The 26,162-nt window shown below is 35.4% G+C and overlaps 1 protein-coding gene across 4 annotated transcripts in view; it reads right to left on the minus strand.

Annotated features, from left to right (window-relative positions):
• Positions 1-7,132: 7,132 nt before the first annotated feature.
• Positions 7,133-26,162, minus strand: part of FRRS1 (ferric chelate reductase 1) — a 46,719-nt gene continuing 27,689 nt past the window's right edge. For 3 of the 4 annotated variants that reach the window (XM_057698782.1, XM_057731740.1, XM_057739282.1), the window contains 8 exons: positions 20,032-20,145; positions 18,580-18,692; positions 16,858-16,944; positions 10,565-10,662; positions 10,264-10,322; positions 9,296-9,439; positions 8,090-8,151; positions 7,133-8,009 (listed from right to left, as the gene is read on the minus strand). In XM_057698782.1, the coding sequence (XP_057554765.1) occupies positions 7,917-8,009; positions 8,090-8,151; positions 9,296-9,439; positions 10,264-10,322; positions 10,565-10,662; positions 16,858-16,944; positions 18,580-18,692; positions 20,032-20,145 (770 nt within the window). In that variant the 3' untranslated portion in view covers positions 7,133-7,916. The remainder of the gene's footprint in view (positions 8,010-8,089; positions 8,152-9,295; positions 9,440-10,263; positions 10,323-10,564; positions 10,663-16,857; positions 16,945-18,579; positions 18,693-20,031; positions 20,146-26,162) is intronic. The other variant, XM_057747150.1, reaches the window with a different exon arrangement.

Here is a 26,162-nt window from a genome sequence, read left to right on the forward strand (position 1 = left end):
AAATCAGTATGGACTCATGGATGTTTACACTGCACTTGAGTTACAATCCAACACAATTTGTTGTTCAAATAGTTCCAGCTTTGGCCACTGGAAGCTCTTTCAGTTGGTTCCTATGCATCTTTGACATACACCCATAAATGTTTTAAACACGAGATGTCTTTCCATTTCATCAGATCTTTAGTTTCTTTCAATAATGTTTTGTATTTTTCAGTGTACAAGTCTTACATCTCCTTAAATTTATTCCTATTTTATTCTATTTGATGGTTGTGAATGGAATTGTTTGCTTCACTTGCCGATTGCTTTTGCTAGTGTTTAGAAATGCAATTTTTGGGACTTCCTAGGTGGCACAGTGTGTAAGAATCTGCCTGCCAATGCAGGGGACATGGGTTTGATCACTGCCCCAGGAAGGTACCACATGCCGCGGAGCAACTAAGCCCGTGCGCCACAACTACTGAGCCTGCACTCTAGAGCCCGTGAGCCACAACTACTGAGCCCATGTGCCACAACTACTGAAGCCCACGTGCCTAGAGTCCCTGCTCTGCAACAAGTGAGGCCACTGCAATGAGAAGCCCACGCACCATGATGAAGAGTAGCCCCCGCTCGCCACAACTAGAGAAAGCTCATGTGCAGCAACAAAGACCCAACACAGCCAATAAAATAAATAAATAAATAAATAAATTTATTAAAAAAAAAGAAATGCAATTGTTTTTTGGGGGGTTTTTTTTGTATATTGATTTTGTATCCTGTAACCTTGCTGAACTTATTTCTTCTAATATTGTTTACTGGATTCCTTAGGGTTTTCTATGTATAAGATTATGTCATAGGTGAAAAGTGAGGGTTTTATTTCTTCCTTTACAATCTGGCTGCCTTTTATTCCTTTTTCTCACTTAACTGCCCTTGCTAAAATCTCTAATATAATGTTGATGCAAAGTAGTGAAGACACTCTTGTTTCTGATCTTAAGGAGAAAATGTTCACTCATTTATCATTAAATATGATGTCAGCTGTTAGCTTTTCCTAGATGTCTTTATCAGGTTGAGGAAATCATCTTCTATTCCACATTTGTTGAGTATTTTTACCAGAAATGGGTACATCTCTTTAATTGTCAACTTCTTCTTCATGTGTTTTGAACTCTGTATTGGTCACATTCATATTTGTCATTGCAATGTATTCTTGATAAATTAATGCTTTAATCAATTAAGACGAGTCTATCTCTAATAATGCTCTTTGACTGAAAATGGAAAAAGACATTTTTGCCTATCATGCTTACTCTATCATGCTATGCCTTTTTCCATTCATTTACTTTCAACCTATCTGCCCCTTTATATTTAAATCATATCATAGGTTTTACTTTTTTAATCCATCTAACATTCTCTGCCTTTTAATTGGAGTATTTAGTCCACTAATGTTTAATGTAATCATTAACGTGGTTGAGTTTTGGTCTACTATTTTATTATTTGTTCTCTCTTCGTCCCCTCTGTTTTTTTAGTTCCTTTTTTTCCTTTCTTGCCTTTTTAATTAAATGACTTAATTTTAAGATTTCATGTTATGTCTTCTACTGGCTTTTTACACACATCTTGTTCTCTTGTTTTCTGTAGGAATTACAATATACATCTTTAATCTTTCACATTAGAACTTAGAACTTTTCACTTAGAACTAACATTGTCTAACTTTACATGAAATGCAGATGTATTTCAACTATACATTATCTCTTGCCACTCTTTATGCTAACTTGTCATGTGTATTACATCTGCATACATTATCAATCCCACAAAACAAGGTAGACTTTTTTTTGCTTTAAATAGACATTTGTCATAATGAACTTAAGTCACAAAAAGTCCAAAAATGCTTTTTTATTTACCTTTTTTTTTTTTTACCATTTGAGTGCTCTTCATTCCTTTCCCAGGATCCAGCTGTCATTTCTCTTCAGGCTGAAGAACTTACTTTTGCACTTTGTGGCACATATGTGCTAGCAACAAATCTTCTTAGATGTTCTTCACCCCAAAATGTCTTCAGTTTTGTCCTCATTATTGAAGGATGTTTTTTTCTGCAAGCATAATTCTTACTGACTTTTTTTTTCTCTTTCGGATGTTATTCCACTCTGTCTGGCCTCCACAGATTCCTATGGGAAGTCAAATGTTAACCAAATCATTGTTTCCCTGTTTGGAATGCTTTGTTTTTCTCTTTCTCCATTCAAGTTCCACTCTGTATTTTTTGCTTTCAAGAGTTTGACTATGATTTCTATAAGCAAGACTGTTCACATTTTCTTGCTTGAGCTGTTCTCCTGTATCATAAATCAGTAATGTTAGGCTTTTGGTAAATTTGGGGTTTTACAGTCATTATTAACTCAGATTCTCCTCTCCTTCTGAGATAATACCTAAAGATGCTATCATTTAACAGGTCTTGAAATTCTGTTCAATTCTTTTACAACTTTTTTTCCTAATTCTGTTCAAACATTAATTTCCATTGATCTATCTCCAAGTTCATTGGCTCTTTTTCCTGTCATCTTCATTCTGATATTAATTCTCTCTTGAACTCTTTCAAATACTATATTTTTTCAGCTTTCCAATTTCCACATGGTCTTTTTGTATTGTTTCTATTTCTATGCATATTTATTTATAGCAAGCAAATTTCTTTCCATATAGTTGAGAATAGTTATAATACATGCTTTAAAATTATCTCCTGAATATAATCATGTGAGAAATCTCAAACGTTGGCCTCCACTGATTGTTCTTACTTTAGAGCAAGGGTTGACAAACTATGGCCCAGAGCCCAAATTCACCCCACAAATTGTTTTTGTATGGCCAACAAGCTAAAAATGATTTCTCACATTTTTTGAAGGGCTGTCTAAAAAAATGCTTATGCTACAGAGACCATATGTTGTCCACAAAACCTAAAATATTTTCTACCAGGCCCCTTAAAGAAAAGTTAGCTAACCCCTGCTTTGGATAATGGGCCAGAGTTTCTTGGTTCTTCTTACGGACTGTCATCTGTACATCATAAAATAAAATACTGGATTCTCTGATTTTTCGCCAACAAATGTTGCTTCTTTTGTTTCAGAAGGCAATTAACTGGGTTGGACTGCAAATTCTATTTCTTGTGTTACAGCTCCAATCTCAAGTCAACTTTTTTTTGTCTGGTCTAGCTGCTCTATATCAGCTTTACGCATGTGAACATATTCAGGGATCAGTCAGAGCTGTGGGCAAACAGGATTTGGGATGCCCTCTCTAGTGTTTTCCTTTCCAGGAAAGGAACTCCCCTCCCCTCACCCCACTCCCTGACAGCTGCAGTTGGCCCAGCCATCAGTCCTCTGGATTTCTAGGCCAGAAACACTGCAATTCCCCTGTCACCCAACACCACACACACAGTTGATTTCAACTGTCCTGAAACTAAAAGCAGTGAAACCAGGGAACTCGAAACAAATTTCCTCCTCTGATGTGGATACCTCATCCAAATCTTCCTACTTCTTGCCACTCTCTGGGGCTTTCAGATAGCTGCTCTTTGAAGTTTATTCTAGTTTTCTGAAGGAGAGTCTATTTTGCAGGATCTTAGCCATCACTGACAGTGGAAATCACATATTTAGAATGTATGGGTCCAGGAAATTCTTATTCGCAAGGCTTGTTACCATGTCTTAGTATCTGATTAGGAATCAAAAAAAATTGTTTAGGTTCTTACAAGAAAGCCAGAGTACAGTACAATTTCTTTTACATGTGAATAAGATATCATATGAAGAAGATATACTTATAAAGATATGTTCTAGGAACTGTCTCTCCTCTAAACCAGAGCTATATGACCAATGTAATATAAAATTACATTAACTTATTTGATAATGAAATTAGAAATTAAGCTGATACAAAGCTTAGGGCCAACAAAACCTCCAGATCTTTCCACCCAAAGGTATAATCCAAGAGAGTAATAAGATAAATGTTTGTTTTACTGAGGTAAAATTCACATAACATAAAATAATCATTTTTAAGTGGCATTTCTTATATTTACAATGTTGTACAACCACCACCTCTCTCTAGCTCCAAAACATTTTCATCACTCAAAATAAAATCTTATACCCATTATGCAATTACTCCCTATTCCCTCCTCCACTCCCTCCCCTCAAGGCCCTGGCAACCACCACTCTGCTGTCTATGCACTTACCTATTCTGGATATTTCATATAATCATAATATGTGACATTTTATGTCTGATTCAATTAGCATAATAGTTTTTGTTTTTTTGTTTGCTTGTAGTTGTTTTTCTTATTTCAGTCCTTTGATGTCTCTGGTAGCCATGGAGAAGCATAATGTTTTGAAGGTTCATCCATGTGATGGTATGTATCAGTACTTCATATCTTTTTATGGAAGAATAATATTTCATTGTATTTAGGTACCACAACTTGCTTATTCATTTATGTGCTGATGGACATGTGGGCTGTTTCCATCATTTAACTATCGTGAATAGTGTTATAAGCATCAATCTTTTTATTGTGGTAAAATATACATAACACAAAATTTTCCATTCTAACTGCTTTTAAGGGTACAATTCAGTGCATTAAGTACATTCACAGTGTTATGTAAGCATCACCACTATCAGTCTCCAGAACAATTTCATCATCCCAAACAGAAAATCTGTACCCATTAAATAACAACTCCCCGTTCCTCTCTCTCCCCCAGCCCCTAGTAATCACCATTCTACTTTCTATCTCTATGAATCTGACTAGTCTAGGTACTCCAAGTAAACAAATCATATAATAGCTGTCCTTTCTTGCCTGGCTATCTCACTTAGCATAATGTTTTCAAGGTGAACATTAAATTTTTTATCAAATAAAAACTACACATTTCATAGGTTAAAAACTACTAAAGTTTAACACTGTAATCAAAAGCAATGACATCATTGACAACATGTACAAAGCACCTTTTGCTGGTACCGCTTCATTTCTTCCTCACAACTACCCTATGAGATGGGCTATACAGATGAAGGAATGAGGCTCAGAGAAGATGAGAGAATTGCCCAACGACATGAGTCTTGTAAATCAAACATGCATATTCAGGTCTTCCAACTCCAGTCCCAAACTCCCAGTCCTTTTTATTCACAGGTTTAGCTGCCTCCCAGCCCACCATTTATTAGGATGGTCAGGAGAGACTTATGTAGAAGGAAGAGTCAGGGAAGGCTCCAAAAACAAGAAAAGATTTTTGAGCCAGAACTTAATAAACTAGTTTTTGCTAGGAAGAGGGGAACAGAAAAGGAATTCCAAGAAGGTGACCATCAGTGACCTGGGTGCAGAGATGAGCCCGATGGGTATTGGGTGAGAAGGAAAGAAGCAGGATGTACACAGTGACAGTGTGTAACCTAATCTGATTTGAAAAGAGCTTAGAAGAATCCTTTCTTTCATTCCCATCTACAATGGATTATCTTAAACAAGGATCTTTGTTCTTTTTTTTTTTCCTCCTTGCTTCACCAGAATATACAGATAAACAGAACTGCAGCCAAAAACTACATGTCCTCCTAGGGCTTCCCAGTTGGCATCTGCTGCATCTGTCTTTTCCCACTGCAACCTGGACTGGGGCAGGATGTGGAAGGGATGAATATCACTTAACACACATTAAAGCCAAAATCCTGATAACCAAGTAGGCACTAAAGTGAATTTGAATCATTTATTCGATAACTTATGCCATAGGCTCCCTACATCCTTAAGACTGATTTCCAAAGATAAGAAAACAATAAAAACAAAAATAGCCTCAATTATGAATGCTACCCCAACCACAATTTTCTAGAATTTCTTTTTTCTTTTTTCCAAAAAACATACTTATTTTTATTTTATAGAAGAATCCATCTTTAAGAAGAAAACTCATGATTTTGCTATTTGGGGCAACATTGCTGAAGATATAAAGACATTTAGTTTAACAATCACTCCTATCAAAAGATACCTTTTAAAAAACAGATTTTTTATTACAAAAACAAGAAAAATTGAGAGGAGTAAAGAACAGGCATTTTCAATTTGTAGATATCAACCATTCAAATCATAATTTGGTATTAATGAAAAGGTCTGCTGGTCTACTAAGGTTAAATGACAAAGATTTCTTTGCACAACTCTGTATATCAGTTGATGACATAGATATCAAAATAGTGCCAACAGATGAATCAGTGGAAAAGAAAAGTTAAAATATGTTAGCCTCAGCACTAGAAATCCAGCAAGTTCACGTATTTGAAAACCAAGCACACCAAGGTTCATCTTCTCCTTAAACGAATCTTTCCTTGTCAAGTGTATAATATAATTTATTAAGAGAAATTTATTAACCTTTAAGACCCTTATAATTGAAAATTAGAGGAAAATATTTTAGTATACATTTAACTTTCTGTACTAAAAAAAAAATGTTTTTAAATAAAGACATTCAAAAGGAAAGTTTAGACTGTAAGTAGCCTGGCACTTATAGAACATGAACACAGAAGGTTCATATCTCAAACCCTAAGCCTCTTATGATAAACACCTGTATAAAGAACAACAACATATCACTTTACCCAGTGAAAGATGTAAGATACACCGCTGAGGCTATTCTTTATATCTAAATTCTAAACACCTAGAATTTAGGTGTTTAGACCAATCAGAAAGAACACCTAAAAAAGTAAACTTTATCTTAAGAATGTAGAGTTTTGCTTGTTTCCTCTGCCTAAGATAGTTGTGTTCATTTGTCACAGGGTCACAGGAATGTAAAGGGAAGTATCAAACAACGGTTACAAATAATCATGGTTAGAAAACAAATGGAATTGAAACCAAAAAATAGCAACATTGGTCCCTAATCCCAGTCTCTAACCTATAACTGTTACGCCAAAAAGAAAAGGCAGAAATTTTTCAAATAAATATTAAGAGTTGGTGAATTTTAAGGGAAATGCCATCCCAAAATATTATCTAAGTACTAAAAATGAATCAGCACAAGGAAACAGGAACAAAGCAGTAGTATTATGGCGCCACCCACTGGCTAGAAGTCCTCATAGCAAACATGAATCCCAGTCATAAAACAGAAATTACTGGAATAGGAAGGAAAATAACATTGATAATTCTAATTCATTACAGCATCAGGAACTTCTAACAAAACTCATATTATCTTATTACCACAAGGAAAGAGAATAACTCTTAAATATGTTCACAAGAGTGAATTTTATTAATTTTGAAATGCCAGTCTACAATCTCCAAAGGCAAAGACAATCTCATAGTCAAAACAATTAGCATATAAAATGCCATTTTAGCTCTGTAACTGAATATATAAAGACACTCAATCAGAAGATGCACACTTGCATTTCACTGCTAAGAAAGAAATTATAATATTAATAATATACTTAAATGTTAATGAAATGGTGTTAGCCCCATTTTCACCTTTACCAGGGAAGTAACAAAATACATGAAACAAAGGACATGTTCAAAAATCCAGACTGAAAAATATGCTTCTCAAAAATTTTTAAGATAAGGGGGAAGGGGAAAAAAAACCTAAGAAAGACCATTTAGATAAACTAGCAAAAATATATGTTTTCCTTAAAGCACCACAGTACCTTTATAGTCCAAAATATATTTACCTTAATACAATCTGCATTTTATCCTATGACATGTTTTTTGTTTTTCCAAACAGTTCTTTTCTTACATGCTAACACCCTTAAAATTTTCAGCATTAAAAAATATTTGTCATTTCTCCTCAAGCACAACCTTCCCTTTAAGACTCAGAATAACACATAAAAGCTTGACATCAGTTTATAGTCCATAGGACCCTACTGAATGTTGATCTCTAAAGATCAGACTTCAGAATTTCTCTATAGACATGGCCTGGTCTTCCTAATTAGAATTCATGAATACACTCCAGGCAGTCAGTACAGGCATCAAGTTTTTTGGCTTGATGGTAATTATCACCTGGTCTGCAAAAGCCAAAGTCTTCGCTCGCTCATAGAAGGTTGATTGCAGATAAGAACATAGTGAGAAAAGTCAAATTCCCACAGACATAAATTGCTAACACCGCCTTTTTAAAAGCATAACCCTGAAAGAAAAAAATTGAGATATGAAAAAAAGGAACTACTATCATTAAGGTTTGTGTCAATAAATAAAAAAAAGACTCACTTCTGCCTCAGCTGCAGTAAATGACTGGAGGATCTGAATTCTATCATCATCCAATATTTCATCTGTCAAGAACAAGAATATGAGGTTGTAAGGCCAGTGGGTATGCAGGTAAACTAATTCTCAAAAAAAGTCCTAATTTGTAGCATTTGCTGATTTCCAGCACGTACATTCTCCCATTTCAAGCAACCAAATGTTGCAAACTTCTTGAATACCTAAAGCTCTCACAAATTAGGTCAGGCTGGCTACAGCATATATTTGTTAAAGGACTTTCTCCTAATCAGTAAACACCATATCAAAGTCCTAACAATCCAAGTTTTAAGTACATATGTATTTTAAATAGCAAGCCATAATCTAGTGGTCATCAAAAGTCCCCTTTAAGACTCAAACCCCGCACAACATTGTAAGTCAACTATATTTCAATAAAAAAAAAAAAAAAGACTCAAACTCCATGCATGTGACCCTATCAAGAACCAAAAAACGGTAGGACAGATATTTACTACTCAGTTCCTAAAAGCTGCCCATGCTCCTATATTCACAGCACACACACTAGACAACAAAGAGGTTTTGTTTTTAGAAGGTCACCTTTACTTATCATTTGGGGGGCTGAGAACTAGACAGGACACAAAGGACAGTTACCCTAGAAACCAAGCTAAAATGTCACTGATTCTCTACTAATCTAATCCACTCCTAATGGCTACAGGTATCTTACCCTGCCTGGCGCTGGGACCAAAATGGACCTTGCCACTAGAGAGCACCGGCAAAATTAAGTCCTTTGCTACTAGCACACTGGTTAGCTAACTACATATGATGTATGCGGTAACCTAAGCGATCGCACACAGGAAGTTTGTCAAATAGGTAAAATTCGTCTGCAGCTTTGCCCTGTGTTTACCACGGGCATCTCTTCTTCAGGGCTCTCAGTGCATTCTTGCCCCAAATCAGACCAGCATGCAAAGTAAAAAGTACTTAAAAAGGCTTCTTCCCTAAAACCTCATATCTTTCCCTTGCATTTTACTCACAAATTCTAATACTAATGAATATAAAACACAAAGGCAGAAAATTTCCACTATTTTTACCACAGACTGAGTAATCGAAACAGAAATTTTTAGTAAGTTGCCATGTAAGAATCAATCGTTAGTGTCAAGAAATTATGTTCCAACAGTTTATATAAAAGTGATTTTACACAACACTGCTCTTTGAGCAAGTTACCTTTTCTAGAGAGTCGGTAAGCATGTATCTCCAGAACAATCTCTGTCCCAACATGCCAGGCTACAAATCCAATCATTGCGTAAGTTTTCCATGGTCCAGGAAGATTCAGTCCTGGTAAATCCATTCCCAGGAACATTGTTGCCACTCAATTTGTAAGAAAAAAATACATATATTCAAATGTAATTCAAGAGGTAATTGTGTATGTGTGTGTACGTGTGTGCATTATATCAAGTAAGATATACTAAAAGAGTTTATGAGATGAATTAGAGTAATATTTAAGACCAAATAGTTAATTTAGTCTTTTTTTATTAAAAGACAAGAAAGGCTAAGATGGGAAATTATAATTACAATATACCAACTGTTAGAAAAGAGATACCCAAATTTTTCAGAATGTTTTAAGTCTGCAATGTAGGAAGGGAGAAAAGTATGGAAACCATTTCTGATTATACCTTCCCTTCCACGAATTTCTATAGACCGTAGAAATGTGAGGGTAGGAGGTGTCAGCTTAGGTATTTATTACATAAAGCATCAAAATATACTGGATAATCATACTTGACTTTTGAAAAACCCCTTTCCCTGGAAGGTACCTTCCCCATGGAGAAAACCTGGAGACAGAGGGCTGGGACCCCCGAGCCCACTTCAGCCCAACCCACAACTGACCCTTAAGTTGAGCTACTTAAATGTTTGGTCCTCTGCATAACTTATTCTGCTGGCAAAGGAAAATGCTAAAAAAAAAAGTCTTAAAAGGAGAGTTTTAAAGTCATGTTTAAAACCTTGAAACTGAAATAATGGCTTAAATAGTTACCTCTAGAAATTACTTTCTGGATTTCAATGTTTAAGACTGATTTCTCCTCAACAACCAATTACTTCAATTACTAATGCGTCTAAAAATCATTTAAGCCAAATTACATCTTGCAATATAAACAACCTGCAATTATATATGAATAAGTGGCATCACAATTACTTACCTGCTATTATTCTAGCAGCTGTTCCCATACTCCAATGAGTCCAGTTAAACATTTGCCTTCTACCAAATAAAGAACCATCAGTCAGTATTCTTAAAAGTGATGCAACTACAATTAATTCCCAAGAGAACAAAAAGCATGCAATTTCCCTACTGCCTAGGAATTAGATACCTGAAATACATTTTAAAACCTTTTAAAGTAAATATAATTTATCACTGAATTTTATAAAATGCAAAAAAAGGAATTGGTTTGTCAACTAACGATATCTACATTAAGAGTATTTATAAATAAAGACTAAAAGTACCTTGGGTCATGTAAAGGTGGTCTGAAGGCTGCCAAAAGAAGCTGAAGAACTGCTAAAATCATCACTATACAACCAAGGTATGGGTGAAAACCTGCATCCTGAATAAAGTTATATCATTTTAATGGTCTTGGTCTCACCCATCAATTAAACACTCAAATTAAAAATAATACACACCGATGTATTCTTAGGGTTTTTCTGTAGTTTTAAACATTTAATAATAATAATAAGCACCATTCACTGAGTGTCTATACCAGGCACATACTTTAAAAACATTATCATTATCACTAATGCTCACTATAGTACTTGACAGTCAGTTATTAATATCCCACTTACAAACGGGGGAACTGAGGCTCAGAGATATCGAGCAACGCATCCAAGGCCACACTTCGTGTAAGTGGCTGTGGTGGAATCCATGCACAGAATGCTTCGTCTTCTCACCAGGATGTTAGATGACCACCAACACTGGCACAGCCATTTGAAGCCCACCTAGGACTAGTTAGTATCTGCATGTCAGGAACAGTCAACCCAGTATACTGTAATTATTTGTTCAGACCTCTATGTTTCCCTAAGCTGAAGGTTCTATTTGATTCCTTGTAACTCATGTGCTTAACAGAGCCTTAGTCACTCAATTAAATGTTTGCTGATCACAAGAATAACCTGCACAAAAACTCTACTAAAATTTCATCTCCTCTGTTCAGAACGAGGGTCTAAGCCAAGAAAAATCATTAACACATCGCAACAGTTTCAGCTACACTCCTCCTTCAGTGATGTGTGCCTGCTCAAAACAGCAGACAGTCGGATTAGACCACTTTGCACAATTATTTCATTTAAAAACTTAAGAGAAGGATTAAGAAGATGTTCTAATCCATGACACGTTTAGATAGAGGGATATCGCAGTCCGTTGTCACTGCCTCCCATGCCTGAGTAGGCTCTAAAACCTGTGTTCTAGAACAAGGACATAGTGGTTTCCAAGCCAAGATAGGAAGCTTTTGCAAATTAGGGGCTAAAAGTTGACAGAAGAGCACTAAAACTTTCAAACCATGGACTCAGTTTTACACAGATAAGCTATTACCTGGACCCTGAAGAAGGAAAGTGCCTCTCTCTAATAAAAAAAAAACAGCAACAGCAGCAGCAAAATTCATATATATTTAGAATGTGCTGGACTATCCTAAGTGCTTTCAGTTAATTAACTCTCAACCTTCAGAAAGCCTATGAGATAGATACTCTACTATCCCCATTTGAGTAAACCAAGGGACAGAGAAGTTAAGCAACTTGCCCAAGGTCTCCCAGGTAATAAATGATGACGTGAGGATTTGAATCCAAGCAGTCTGGCTGTAGAATTGTGCTCCTAACATTTTTACTACCATAGTCATAAACTGCAAAGACTACAAACTACAAAGTTTACAAAATAAGTATTAGGCTTGTCCAAGTACCTGGATAAAATAAAGTTTCACTGTCTCAAGTCATATCAGAAAATCTTCATAATTTCCTTTAAAAAAAGTAGGCTGACCATGGAGGTTCCTTAAAAAACTAAAATTAGAGCTACCATACGATCCAGCAATCTCACACCTGAGCATATATCTGGAGAAAACCATAATTCAAAAAGATACATGCACCCCAATGTTCACAGCAGCACTATTTACAACAGCCAGGACATGTAAGCAACCTAAATGTCCATCGACAGAGGAATGGATAAAGAAGATGTGGTACATATATACAACGGAATATTACCATAAAAAAGAATGAAACAATGCCATCTGCAGCAACATGGATGGACCTAGAGACTGTCATACTGAGTGAAGTAAGTAAGAGAAAGACAGATATCATATGATATTGCTTTTATGCAGAATCTGAAAAAGGGGGGGTACAAATGAACTTATCTACAAAACAGAAATAGAGTTACAAATGTAGAAAATAAATTTATAGTTACCAGGGGGTGAGGGGGGGACAGATAAACTGGAAGACTGGGATTGACATATACATACTACTATATATAAAATAAATAACTAATAAGGACCTACTGTATAGCATAGGGAACTCTACTCAATACTCTGTAATGGCCTATATGAGAAAAGAATTTTTAAAAGAGTGGATATGTGTATTTGTAAAATTACAAAAAACAGATTCACTTTGCTATACACCTGAAATTAACACAACATTGTAAACCAACTACACCCCAATAAAAATTTAAAAAAAAATAGGTTGACCAATCACAAACCACCTAAAAAACAGAAAGGAGGTTTCCTAATAATATTGTGACCCAAGATTCATCAATCTTAGCCCTTGTAGCAACAGCCCAAACTGAAATATTAAATTTTGATATCAAATTCTGACTGGCTGTTAAACTAGAAGAGTAAAATGGAAGCACAGGTTCTGACCTTAGGTACATCTCTGATTCTCAATAAGCCCATTCATTCATTCATTAGATAAATATTTACTAAATATTTTATGTGCCAGAATGTGTTCTGGATGCTAGAGATACACTTGCAAACATAGTAAATATCCTGTCTCTCATGAAGTTCACATACTAGTGTAAGAAGACAAAGAAAAAATATAATATTTAAGTAAAGTATATGAAGCGACATAAGGTAAAGATTGCTTTAGGAAAAAACAGAGCAGAGCAGGGCTCTTTGAGAAGCTATTATTTGAGCAAAGAGTTGAAGAGGTGAGGGAGTAGAGGAGCCGTGACCAAGGCAGAAGGAAGGATCTTTGCAAAGACTAGAAAACAGGAGCACGCCCAGCATCAGCCCAGTGGGAAATGAAATGAGCTATGGGATGAGGGGAGGAGAAGGAGATGAATTCAGAGAGTAATAAGGAGCCAATTATGGAGGACTTTGGCTTTAACTCTGAGTAAAATTGAGAGACATTAGAGAAACCAGTTTGGGGCACAGGAATGACATAATCTGATTTACATTTTTTAAAAATCACTCTGCTTGAGTTGTTGAAAACAGAATGTGCATGGGCAAGGGCTGAAGTAGAGAGACCAATTAGGTGCCTACTGCAAGAGTCCAGGCAAAAGATGATGTTGGCTCAAACCCACATAGTAGTACCAGTAATTGTGAAAAGTGTTGTATTTGACATGTAAAAGCAATGGGATTTCCTGATGGATTTGATATGGGGTGTGAGAGTAAAGTTAAGAATAATTCCAAGGTTTGGGCCTCAGAAGGGAACTACGAACAACTAATATGGGGACAGCAGCAGGTGAAGCAGGACTGGGCGGAGAGATCAGGAATTCGCTTTGAGATGTCTTAGACATGCAAGTTGAATTCCCGAGTAGACAGCTGCATGTGTGAGTCTCAAGTCAGGGTAGAGGTCTAAACTGGAGACAGACATTTGAGAATAAGCCTTAGTTTCTTCTTTTGTGACATGGAATTATTTTCAACAATGACTTCATCTAGTTACTGAAGGTTTAAATTTTTTTTTATTTGCTCCTAAAATTGTATTTTTTTTTAAGCTCTTTATTGGAATATAATTGCTTTACACTCTTGTACCAGCTTATGAGGTACACCAAAGTCAATCAGCTGTATTTATACATATATCCCCATATTCCCTCCCTCCCGCGACTCCCTCCCACCCTCCCTGTCCTGGCCCTCTAAGGCATCACCCATCATCGAGTTAATTTCCCTTTGTTATACAGCAACTTCCCACTAGCTATCTATTTTACATTTGATAGTGTATATATGTCTATGCTACTCTCTCACTTCATCCCAGCTTCCCCTTCGCCCCCTGCCCCCCCCCAACCCCATGTCCTCCAGTTCATTCTCTGCATCTGCATCCTTATTCTTGCCCTGTCACTGGGTTCATCAGTACCATTATTTTTTTTTAGATTCCATATATATGAGTTAGCATACAGTATTTGTTTTTCTCTTTCTGGCTTACTTCACTCTGTATGACAGACTCTAGCTCTATCCACCTCATTACATATAGCTCCATTTCATTCCTTTTTATACCTGAGTAATATTCCATTGTATATATGTGCCACATCTTCTTTATCCATTCATCTGTTGACGGGCACCTTGGTTGCTTCCATGTCCTGGCTATTGTAAATAGTGCTGCAAGGAACATTACAGTACAGGTTTCTTTTTGGATTATGGTTTTCTCTGGGTATATGCCCAGGAGTGGGATTACTGGATCATATGGTAGTTCTATTTGTAGTTTTTTAAGGAACCTCCAGATTGTTTTCCAGACTGGATGTACCAACTTACATTCCCACCAACAGTGCAGGAGAGTTCCCTGTTCTCCACACCCTCTCCAACATTTGCTGTTTCCAGATTTTTTGGATGATGGCCATTCTGACTGGTGTGAGGTGATATCTCATTGTGGCTTTGACTTGCGTTTCTCTAATGATTAGTGATTTGAGCATCTTTTCTTGTGTTTGTTGGCCATCTGTATGTTTTCTTTGGAGAAGTGTCTATTTAGGTCTTCCACCCATTTGTGGATTGGGTTATTTGCTTTTTTGGTATTAAGCTGTGTGAGCTGCTTATATATTTTGAAGATTAACCCTTTGTCCGTTGCTTCGTTGGCGAGTATTTTCTCCCATTCTGAGGGTTGCCTTCTTGTCTTGTTTATGGTTTCTTTCGCTGTGCAAAAGCTTTTAAGTTTCTTTAGGTCACATTTGTTTATTCTTGATTTTATTTCCATTATTCTAGGAGATGGGTCAGAAAGGATCTTGCTTTGATGTATGTCAAAGAGTGTTCTGCCTATGTTTTCCTCTAGGAGTTTTATAATGTCTCGCCTTACATGTAGGTCTTTAATCCATTTGGAGTTTATTTCTGTGTATGGTGTTAGGAAGTGTTCTGATTGCATTCTTTTACATGTTGCTATCCAATTTTCCCAGCACCACTTATTGAAGAGGCTGTCTTTTTTCCATTGTATAATCTTGCTTCCTTTGTCAAAGATAAGGTGCCCATATGTGCTTGGGTTTACCTCTGAGTTCTCTATTCTGTTCCATTGATCTTCCTTCCTATTTTTGTGCTAGTACCATACTGTCTTGATCACTGTGGCCTTGTAGTACAGTTTGAAGTTAGGAAGCCTAATTCCACCAACTCCGTCTTTCCTTCTCAAGATTTCTTTGGCTATTTGGGGTCTTTTGCGTTTCCATACAAATCGTAAGATTTCTTGTTCTAGTTCTGTGAAAAATGCCATTGGTAATTTGATAGGGATTGCGTTGAATCTGTAAATTGTTTTGGGTAGTACAGTCATTTTCACAATGCTGATTTTTCCGACCCAAGAACATGGTATGTCTCTCCATCTGTTTGTATCATCTTTGATTTCATCATATCAACAAAGTGAAGGATAAAAACCATATGATAATCTCAATAGATGCAGAAAAGGCTTTTAACAAAATTCAACATTTATTTATGACAAAAACTCTCCAGAAAATGGGCATAGAAGGAAATTACCTCAACATAATAAAAGCCATATATGAGAAACCAAAAGCCAACATCATTCTAAATGGTGAAAAACTGAAAGAATTCCTTCTAAGAACAGGAACAAGACAAGGGTGCCCACTCTCACCATTATTATTCAGCATAGTTTTGGAAGTTTTAGCCACAGTAATCAGATAAGAAAATGAAATAAAAGGAATCCAAATTGGAAAAGAAGTAAAAGTGTCACTCGTTGCAGATGACATGATATTATATATAGAAAACCCTAAAGACTCTACCAGAAAACTGCTAGCACTAATCGATGAATTTAGTAAAGCAGCAGGATACAAAATTAATGCGCAGAAATCTCTTGCATTCCTATACACTAACAACGAAAAAGCAGAAAGAGAAATTAAGGAAACTCTCCCATTTACCATTGCAACAAAAAGAATAAAATACCTAGGAATAAACATGCCTAAGGAGGCAAATATCTGTATGCAGAAAACTATAAGAAGGTTTAAATTTGATAACACATGTAAAGCACTTAGCACAGTTCCTCACATAGTAGGAATGCAACCAGTGTTAGCTTAGTGGTAGTCATTGAATTAGTTACAGAATTAGTTATCATGCTTTCAATTTTCACCACTCTGTAGCAAGAAAACTCACTATATAATGTACATTTAAAGTCTGAGGCAGCTTAAAAATACATTCCATTGCCAAGTAATCTGCACTGACATTCTCACTCCATCCCTGACCACCAACCACGTGAAACAGTCATCAGAGGATTCAAAAAGGAAGGAAAGAGGGATATGTGCAGAAATATCTTTTTACCCATCATTTGAGAAAAAAACAGCTATCTCCTTTGGCACCAAAATGAATTTTAAACATATTAATAGAATAAAAGCATTCTGTCTAAGACCTACTTACCCAATTCCAGCCTCGCCTGTAAGTAAAAGGCAGAAGAAAAGCAATAAAAGTGAGGGCGGCAGTAGTGAGCATGAGCATTCGATGCACCTGCAGGGGTGAAATGACAAATGGGAAGAGGGTGAACAACATAAGAGAAAGGAGCTGGCGCCACCATGCAGATCATGGGATGAGCTTCACAGAAGGCATGCATTCAGTTGACATCTAACCACAATTTGTGGTCAGTTAAAGAAAAAAAATCTTACTATTCCACTGAACTTCAAAGAAAAGCCTAAGCTGTCGACCTCGTCATTCTAAAGCATCTGCCAAGATTTCACCTGCACAGAACAGCAGTAATGGATATTTCATACACAGAGCACACTTACTTGCCAAGTACAGCATTTCCTTCCAAACACATATCTTAGGTTCTACCACCAAGCACTGTGCTTGGATACAGTGAAACTGCAAGGAAACAGAAAGTACTGTTTCCTGGGGAGCTTGGGATTTAATTGAGCAGATAAGGAAAACATATTTGAAAGGCATAGTTCATTATCCAAATGAGGAGAATACTGAGAGTGAAAGTGGGCACTGTTAGTGGATTATGCCAGGATAACTATCCCAGACAATGTAGGACATATAATCACTATATATACATATATATATACATACACACACACATATACACATTCACCAGAAAGTAGGACATATAGTCACCCTGTATATACAGACATCATAGGTTTGAAGACAGTGGAGGGTTTGAATTGGTAAAAAGGAGACATAAAGAGTTTTCCAGCTGGGAATATCCAAATGTGAAGAGGAGAGAGAGAGAGAGAGAGAGCAACCAAAGGCAGAGACAGACAGGAGCAAGGCAGGTAGCAGTCAGTAGTGAGTACAAATAAAACAGATTAACACTGCCAGCCAAAAGTGAGAAACAATGTTACATAAGGTAAATCTTAAAAGCTACAAATTTATTTGAAATTTCAAGAATACCTTATAATAAAATCAAACCTGTTCCAATAAGCAATATTTTTTTCTACAAGCAGACATGTACATTCTATCTCAACACATACCCATTGATCTTCCACTACACGTGCAAATATCTATACTCCATGACAAAAGAAGGATAAGGTTTATTTTGTTTTGAGGGGTATCCATTGACTTTTGCTCATGTTTCTATTAAAAGACTGCCTCCTCATCCCATGAGAAGGGACACCATGAAAAAGGACACTTTTAGTTTCTCTTCCCACCCACACAGGAGATACATGATCTTGACTGGTGAGCTAGGGATGCCCTAACAGTTTACTGGCCACTCAATCAGAGGACAGACTGCTGCTTTGCAACACAGTAAGCACCTGCTATTTCTTTCTTCCGCTCTCCCACCTTCCTTGACCTATCTGTACTCAGTGCAGTGAGTGAATGCTCTTCTAGTCTCTTTCTCTGAAACTAGATATGTCACTCAAGATCATCTGTGTCCCAAAGTTCATGTTACAAAGAAATGCACATGGCGCTGATATATTCTCCAATCCAGCCTGACCCTTCATAAAGCTGCATTTATTTTTATCTCTATCAAGCATATTGTGTCTATTCTCAGTTGGTTAGGAAACCAAAGGGCAAAAGGAAATTATGAGGATTCCAAAATTACAACTATAACTATACACACACAAAAAAAATCCACATACTTCATATGTTTTCATGTTACCATGTTCAAATAATATGGAAATTGCATTAAACTTTTTCTCCACCTACCTGAAACCAAGCTGCATAACCAAATAAAGCCTTTGACCAAACAGGTTTGAAGAACCGGGCAATCAGTACACCTACGCTAGCAGTAGTCATCCACGCCACAAACATTAAGGCACCTACAAGGTGAGAAAATGCAATGGCTGACAACCTAATTAGGCTGTTTCTTAAATGACGAAGCCAAAAGCTTAGAAAATGTAAATAGCCAACAAAATACATTCAGCTGACAAAAACATAACCTAAATGCCTTTACCACCACCATTACTACTTCTAATAGCTAACACTTCCAAAGCTCTTATTTCGTGCCAGGCACTGTCTCTAAGTGCTGTATGTGTATTATTCTAATTGATCTTTACAACAATTCCTATAAAATATAATTATTACTCCAGTTCTGCTGTATAGGGAAGGAAAGTATAGAGAAGTTAAGTAACTTGCCCAAGTTTACAAAGTTGGAATTTGAACCCACTCTGGTTTGAATAATTGTGCTCTTAATCATTATACTAATACAGCCTGTCTGCAGTTATCTCAGAATCTTCTCACATTTCACTCCAAAAAATAATAGAAAACAAACAGGCATGTTATTTCTGAATCCAGTTACTATTCAACTAGAGTTACTAGTAGAAGCAAAATAACAACAATAAAAATAGTTTCAAACTTTATTGAAACTTCCACTAGAATGGATAACTCTGAAGAATATAAAGGAAATATATCAATTAAGGAAAGTTCCCGCTAATACTACCATATTACAGTAGTATAGTATAGTATAGTATAGTATAGTATAGTATACACTTACATTACTTCCCTATTTTTTAATCCCGTTTTTTAATAATCAACTGGAATGCTTTTCAAATCGAATCAACTTTCACTTGTAGAACCGGAGTACATTAGAGCCTTATTTGTAGGCTACTGCTCTTCCAACTTGGTTCCCTTCATCATTTTAAACATATGATACTTAAGTATAGCCCTGGGTACTTCGTATACCCTCAAATACTTGTACATTGATCAGTTCTTCAACAAAAAATTTGTATTTCTGAAACCAAGCTACTATTATAATTAAACAATCACAATCACAAACCACTCTTTTATTAGCATTTTTTAACAAATGGCATAGATAATGTCTCATAAAAGTTTAATTAACCCAATGATACTCAATCCTGGCTACAATTAGAAAAGACTATCATACTTTTTTAAAATTATAGATGTCTTAAAAGCTCCTCTGGTGATTGTAATGTTCAGTCAGGATTAAAACCACTGAATTATCCCTACTCTCCATTTTTAAGAAAAATTAGCAAACATTAAGATAGATAATGCTACCTACAAATATTATTGTTTAAGCACAATTTATGAACATTTGCTAAATTATGCCTGCTATCATTCTCAACCTAGCCAACACTAAATTAATTCCACAAAGTTAAGTTTATTCCACAAAACTGTAATAATATTACACGTGTAACTTACCATGAACCTTCAAAATGAGTAAAGAATGGGATCCTCCTATGTTCTTTGGATAGCCTGTCACATTGTATTTTTCTAATGTAATTAAAGGTTGCTCAGAATGCTTATGAATTCGACCTGAAATTTAAAAAAAAAAGAAGACAAAGAACCACTTCCTCAGGAGAGAAGGCATGGAGATACAATGGTACAGCATGGAAACAAAATTTCTTAAGGTAATAAAAGATAAATAAATTTCAATAGAGATTATATATATAATATATATTGATATTATATTAATACATGTCACGTGTTAATATAATATCAATATTATATGTAGTATTAATATATATTATAATAATATTCATTATGTATAAAATTAAATCTGTGAATTATAGAATTATTCCAATTAGTTTCCGTATGGGTGTGTGCTCATTCTGGGAAATCTATCCTACGGAAATATTTACTTTTTAACCAAAGGTATATGCACAAGAATGTTCATAGATGCTTTCTTTTTACACTGGCCAAAAAAAAATTTAAACAAGCTAAATGTCCATGATTAAGAGAATGAGTAAATAAATTATGGAAAATACATTATTTTTAGAATACAATGCAAGTGTCAAAACAAATAAAAATAATTAAGAAATTTGATATGGGATATATATATGAATATTTGTCTCAGACAAGTATTAGACCACAGACTATACCTCAATGATTTCCAAAAAGAAATATTTATGCAGGTTATACTGTCTATCTAAAATGAAACAAGCTAAAAATTAACAGAAAGCTAAGAAAAAATGGTCCAGCTAGATATTTTAGAAACTCCTCTTCTAAATAACCCTTGGATTAAATAGGAAATCAAAACTAAAGTCACGTCTTCTTAAAACGAATAACAATGAAAGCATTTCATATCAAAACACATGTGATGTAATCGAAGTACTATTCAAGAGAAGTTTTTAATCATCTTAAAAGCATTTCCTTAAAAAAGTGAAGGGGAAGCTGAGACGAAGCGAGAGAGTAGCACAGACATATATATACTACCAACTGTAAAATGGATGGCCAGTGGGAAGTTGTTGTATAACAAAGGGAGTTCAACTCGAGGATGTAAGATGCCTTAGAGGACTGGGATGGGGAGGGTGGGGGGAACTCAAGGGAGGGTGGGGGGGAGTCGAGGAAGGGAGGGAATACAGGGATATGTGTATAAAAACAGATGATTGAACTTGGTGTACCCCCCAAAAAATAATAAATTAATTAAAAAATATATATTTAAAAAGACTTTAAAATACTGAAGTAATCATTTAATTCAAGATGTGTTTAAAACAACAAACTATAACCCAGGAAACCAGAAACTAAAAATAAAGGCAGAAACTAACAAACTAGTAAGTCTAAAAGTGAGAAAAATCAATTCTGTAAAAGGCCAATAAAATCTATTGAGTTTTTGACAATCTGACCACAAGATAAAAGAATAATATTATAAATGAAAACAGTGACATAGCTGCTGACATAGAACATATCCTTTAAAATTATATGAAAATGCTACATACAACTTTGTCAGCCAAACATATTTCAAAGTCTAAATGAAATGGATGAATTTCTGAGAAAACCTATAATTACAAAAATTGATCAAAGTAGTAGTACTCTGGAGAATAATAACAATAAAAATTTATTTAATTAGTCAAATATTTTCTATCCTTAAAGTCTCAGGCTGTTATGTGGATGAGTTCTATCATACCATTTAAAGAACTTTTCAACTTTAAAAATTCACATTTATTTAAACTCTTCTTGAGTTCTTTCTATGAGATTAGCACAACACTGAAACCAAAATGAGGCAGACATGCTCACACATGCAAACACATACAATCCCATGACCATATACCAAAATTATTTATGTATATAGATTCAAAAAGCTTAAATAAAATATTAGTGAATTAAATCAATTGTGCATTAATAGAATAATCAGACACGACCAAGCATTTTCATCCCAAGAAAGTGAGGATCGTTCACCATTCAGAAATCTACAAAACTAATGATAAACTTCAGCACACATCCATGACACAAACTTTTTGTAACATTAAGAATAGAATATTTCCTAAACACAAAAAATATACCCACCAGGAAAATACGACAAATACGACACAACGCTGAATAGCAGAAGCATTCCCACCAAAATCAGGGATAAGACAAGAATACTTGCTATATTACCACTGCCATTCCACATTTTTCTGGGAGAAGGAAGCAGTGCAGTGAGACAAGGAAAGAAAGAAAATGAAGGCTACTATGTCTGTCATTATTTGCATAAGATATGATGTTTTATCTAAAAAATTCAAGACCATCAAAACTAGGTGCCTACATTCAAAATAAGCATTCAAAAATCAATAACGTTCCTATATACCAACAAATTTAGAAAATGTAAGAAAAATAATCCCATTCACAATAGTTTGTATTAGAAATCCATAAAATACCTAGGGACAAAGTAACAAAAATAAATAAGCCCTGTAGGAAGATATGAAGAAAACCACAGGATCTGAATAAGTGGAATATCCCAATATATTCCTGGATAGGAAGACTCAAGGACATTGATTATTCCACAAATTAATCCAAAATTTTATTTCAATTCCAATCATAACCCCAATAGGATTTTAATGGAGTTTGATAAATCTTTTCTGAATTTTATCTAGAAGAGCAGATACACAAGGAAGAGGCAAGAATTCCTGAAAAAGGAGGCTGAGGGGAATCATGCTTTGCCAAAATTCACAACCTATTATCAAGCCATAGTAATTTCAACCAGTGCAGTAATAGACAAATAGTTCAATATAAGAATAAACTATAAATAATTTGATTTACTGATAGATTTTTAGTGTGTCATAAAGAGGATTTTGAAACAGTATAGATAAAATGGACTATTCAAAATAGTTATTCATTTGGTGAACTGTTATATCATGGCTTTTAATTACAGAGAATATCCGAGATAAAGCAGAAAACGGGAAGAATTTTATATTGTGACACCTATAGACCTGTGTCAAGAACAAAGAGAGAATAACTGTCAGAAGCTACAAAAAAAGTCAAGAAGAAAAGAATGAAAAAAACTACTGAAAATGACAAGAAAGGCACTAAAGAATCTAAAAGTACCTCATCAGTAGAGAGGTAGCGATAAAAAACAGACCACATTCCTAATAGCCTGAAGTCAAGTTGGAAGAAAAGTGTGTTTAAACTGATTCACCATGGAGCCATGGGCTAAGATGAACTTAACCTTCATTAAAGCAGAAGTCCATCATAATTTTGGAGTTCCATTGTATGGCTCCATTATAATTTGGGCATTATGCTCTAAGGGACGTTGGGTTCATGTTTAGTACAAGGCTCTAAAGTATTATTCCCAAATCATCAAAATAACAGGTCATGTGATAACAGGGTCTTTACTTCATTAATTATTTAAATTGGTAGGTTTGTTAACTGTGAATTACTTATTCATCCAAATGAGTTCTATCTTTTAGTTCAAACACTCAGCATTTCATATGACTGCTTATTTTATGATAGAACAAAATCAGCTTTATGGGGGCAAAACAGCAGTTATAAAAAGGTTTTAAATGTCATAAATATGACAGTACTTTTAATTGTCAATTATCTTTAGTTTGCTTCTGACCGCTTTGCCTAGGTGAGTTCTCCCATTGTGGGCCATTTCTCAACATTTTCTTTTTAAAGGAAAATACATATCTTGCTTCTTTCCATTGATCAGGTCTGCAAATGTGTGCTGAAAAATATCACGGTTTATTTATAAACAGAATAATTTACTTACAGAGGAGGTTTTTTTCCTCACTGACAATGACATTAATTCCATTTGTCACCACTGCGCACAACAGCCTTGTTTACAAGCGAATCGGGTAAAAATGTATACTATTTTGTTCACTGCATTTCGTAGACATGAATGTTTAATAGTTATTAAACTGTGATGTTAAAAAATGTGACAATATTCAGGTATCTGCTTTCTGAATGTTTCAAATTCCATTCTATGAACACTGCTGACACCCAGAGAAGAGAATAAAATTACCCGTGAAAATGTGAAAAAAAAACCTCAGCAGTTAGAAAAAGAACAGAAAGATAATTATGTGCCGGCTTACAGCAAAAACAAGGATGACGTGAAAAATTAGTAGAAAATGAAAATCTGAAAAGTTACCTGAAATCTGAAATCTGAAAATGGTAAGCAATTTCCCCATATCTCAGTTTTGATCACGTTTGCTGAATCATTTTTGCATATTTGGATGAAGAAAGTAGTTAATTTTTTTATTTTTACTAATAATGTAGGGTCCTTCAGAGCTTAGCATAGTCTTTAAGAATCACCTGCAGCTTCTGCCTCAGCATGGTGTTCCCGCTGACCTTCATTCTGCCACTAAACAATGCCTCCTGAGCGTCAGGTTTGCCCAGGATGACCTCATTCTACATTTACACGGGTTACAGAGATTATATGATTGCTTTGAATAATGGTTTCAACCTCACAAAGTCTCACTCCTTTTAAGCAGCGTGCAGCGTATAAATGACCCACATACACATGACTAGATAACAGAAGCAACAATGATTTACGTGGTCACTGTACTTTGTTCCCCAATACGAGGGAACTGGAAAGTGAATTTCCTGAAGTGGTAATGTCCAGGTTTGTTTTTTTGAGGTTTTGTTTTGTTTTGTTGCTTTGCACTCCACCGGTTTAAAAAAAAAAATGTTTGTGACATATGTACACTTTTGTTAATAAACATATTCATGTACTATTGCTTTAACACATTATGAACACTATTAAAATAGAAATTTTTAGTGAGATAAAATAAATCTAAGTAGAAAGTTCTAGTATTGTTTTCTGTATTCCCCAGACTACCTTACAACATGTACACCTTCGTTGGAAGAACACTGTCCTAGAGCGGTAAGTAATCAAACCACAGAATACAGAACAATTACCTGAAATGCTTGTTAAGATGCAGATTCCAAGCACAAACAACAGAGATTCAGTGAGTCTGAGATGGAGCTCAGGAAACTGCATTTTGAGCAGTCACTCCAGGTGGTTCTGAAGCAGGTTATTTGAGCCCCACACTTTGGGAAACACCACAAAAGACAAGGTAGAGGGTCTCCCTACCATGCCACATGCACAGCAACACCAGCAGGAGAGGAAGATAAAACAGTGCTCTGTTCTGCACATGAATCATCCATGAACTAGGTTTTTTTCCAGGAAATATTAGAACTATTACTTAAAATATTGTTTCTATCAGAAAATGCATTCCATTTTCTACAATGCTGGCCTAAGAAGAAATTTTTGGCATCACCATACACCCAAAGACACGCATAATTTATTGTACAACAGAATTCACCCATTTAAATGACACTGCTTTTCTTTAAAGTATAAACTTTTTTAAAGTACAAATGCAAACTGTTAAATCTCCTAGCAATGTAAGTCATCCATTCAAGTCAATGATCATTTATGGAGGGAGCACCTATAACATGCTGGGTACCAAAGGAAACAGTTTGATAAGGTGAAAAGGGCACAACTTTTGTAACTGGAACAGACTTGGGTTTAATTCCTGATTCTGCTACTTGTTTGATTTTGAACAAGTTACTTCACCTTTCTAGGCTCCAGGTCTCTTATTTCTGCAATGGGCAATATAATATCTACTTACAAAGCCTCTGTGAGAAATAAATGAGACGTGTAATGTACAATAAGTGATGGCTGCAACAGTAACAATAACACAATTACCTGCACTTTAGTAATATCTGTTTAAAATGCAAATATTTGACCTTTTTCTCATTAAAAATTAATTTCCTACATTTCCCATGTTAGAAAGTATTGAATACTTGGGCTCTGAGGTCAAAGAGTTCAAGTCCAAATTCCAACTCTACCATTCACTTGTCTGGCCAAACAACTTAACCTCTCTAAGCCTATTTCCTCCCAGATACAGCAGGGATAATAATGGTACATATCTCGTGTAGGTCTCTGTGAAGGTAAAAATGAAAACCTTAATGGCAGTGCTGAGCCAGCAACTGGCACTCACTAAGTACTAAGCAATGCTTATTCATTACTGTCATTTAACCATGAAATTATTCTCAAGCTACATTTGCTATCGCTGGTGCAAGTCAGAATACATGATGTGACTAAGATAACCAAACATACCACCCACAACTAA

The sequence above is a fragment of the Hippopotamus amphibius genome, chromosome 1, assembly GCF_030028045.1.
Source record: "Hippopotamus amphibius kiboko isolate mHipAmp2 chromosome 1, mHipAmp2.hap2, whole genome shotgun sequence".
In the NCBI taxonomy this organism is placed as follows: Eukaryota; Metazoa; Chordata; class Mammalia; order Artiodactyla; family Hippopotamidae; genus Hippopotamus; species Hippopotamus amphibius.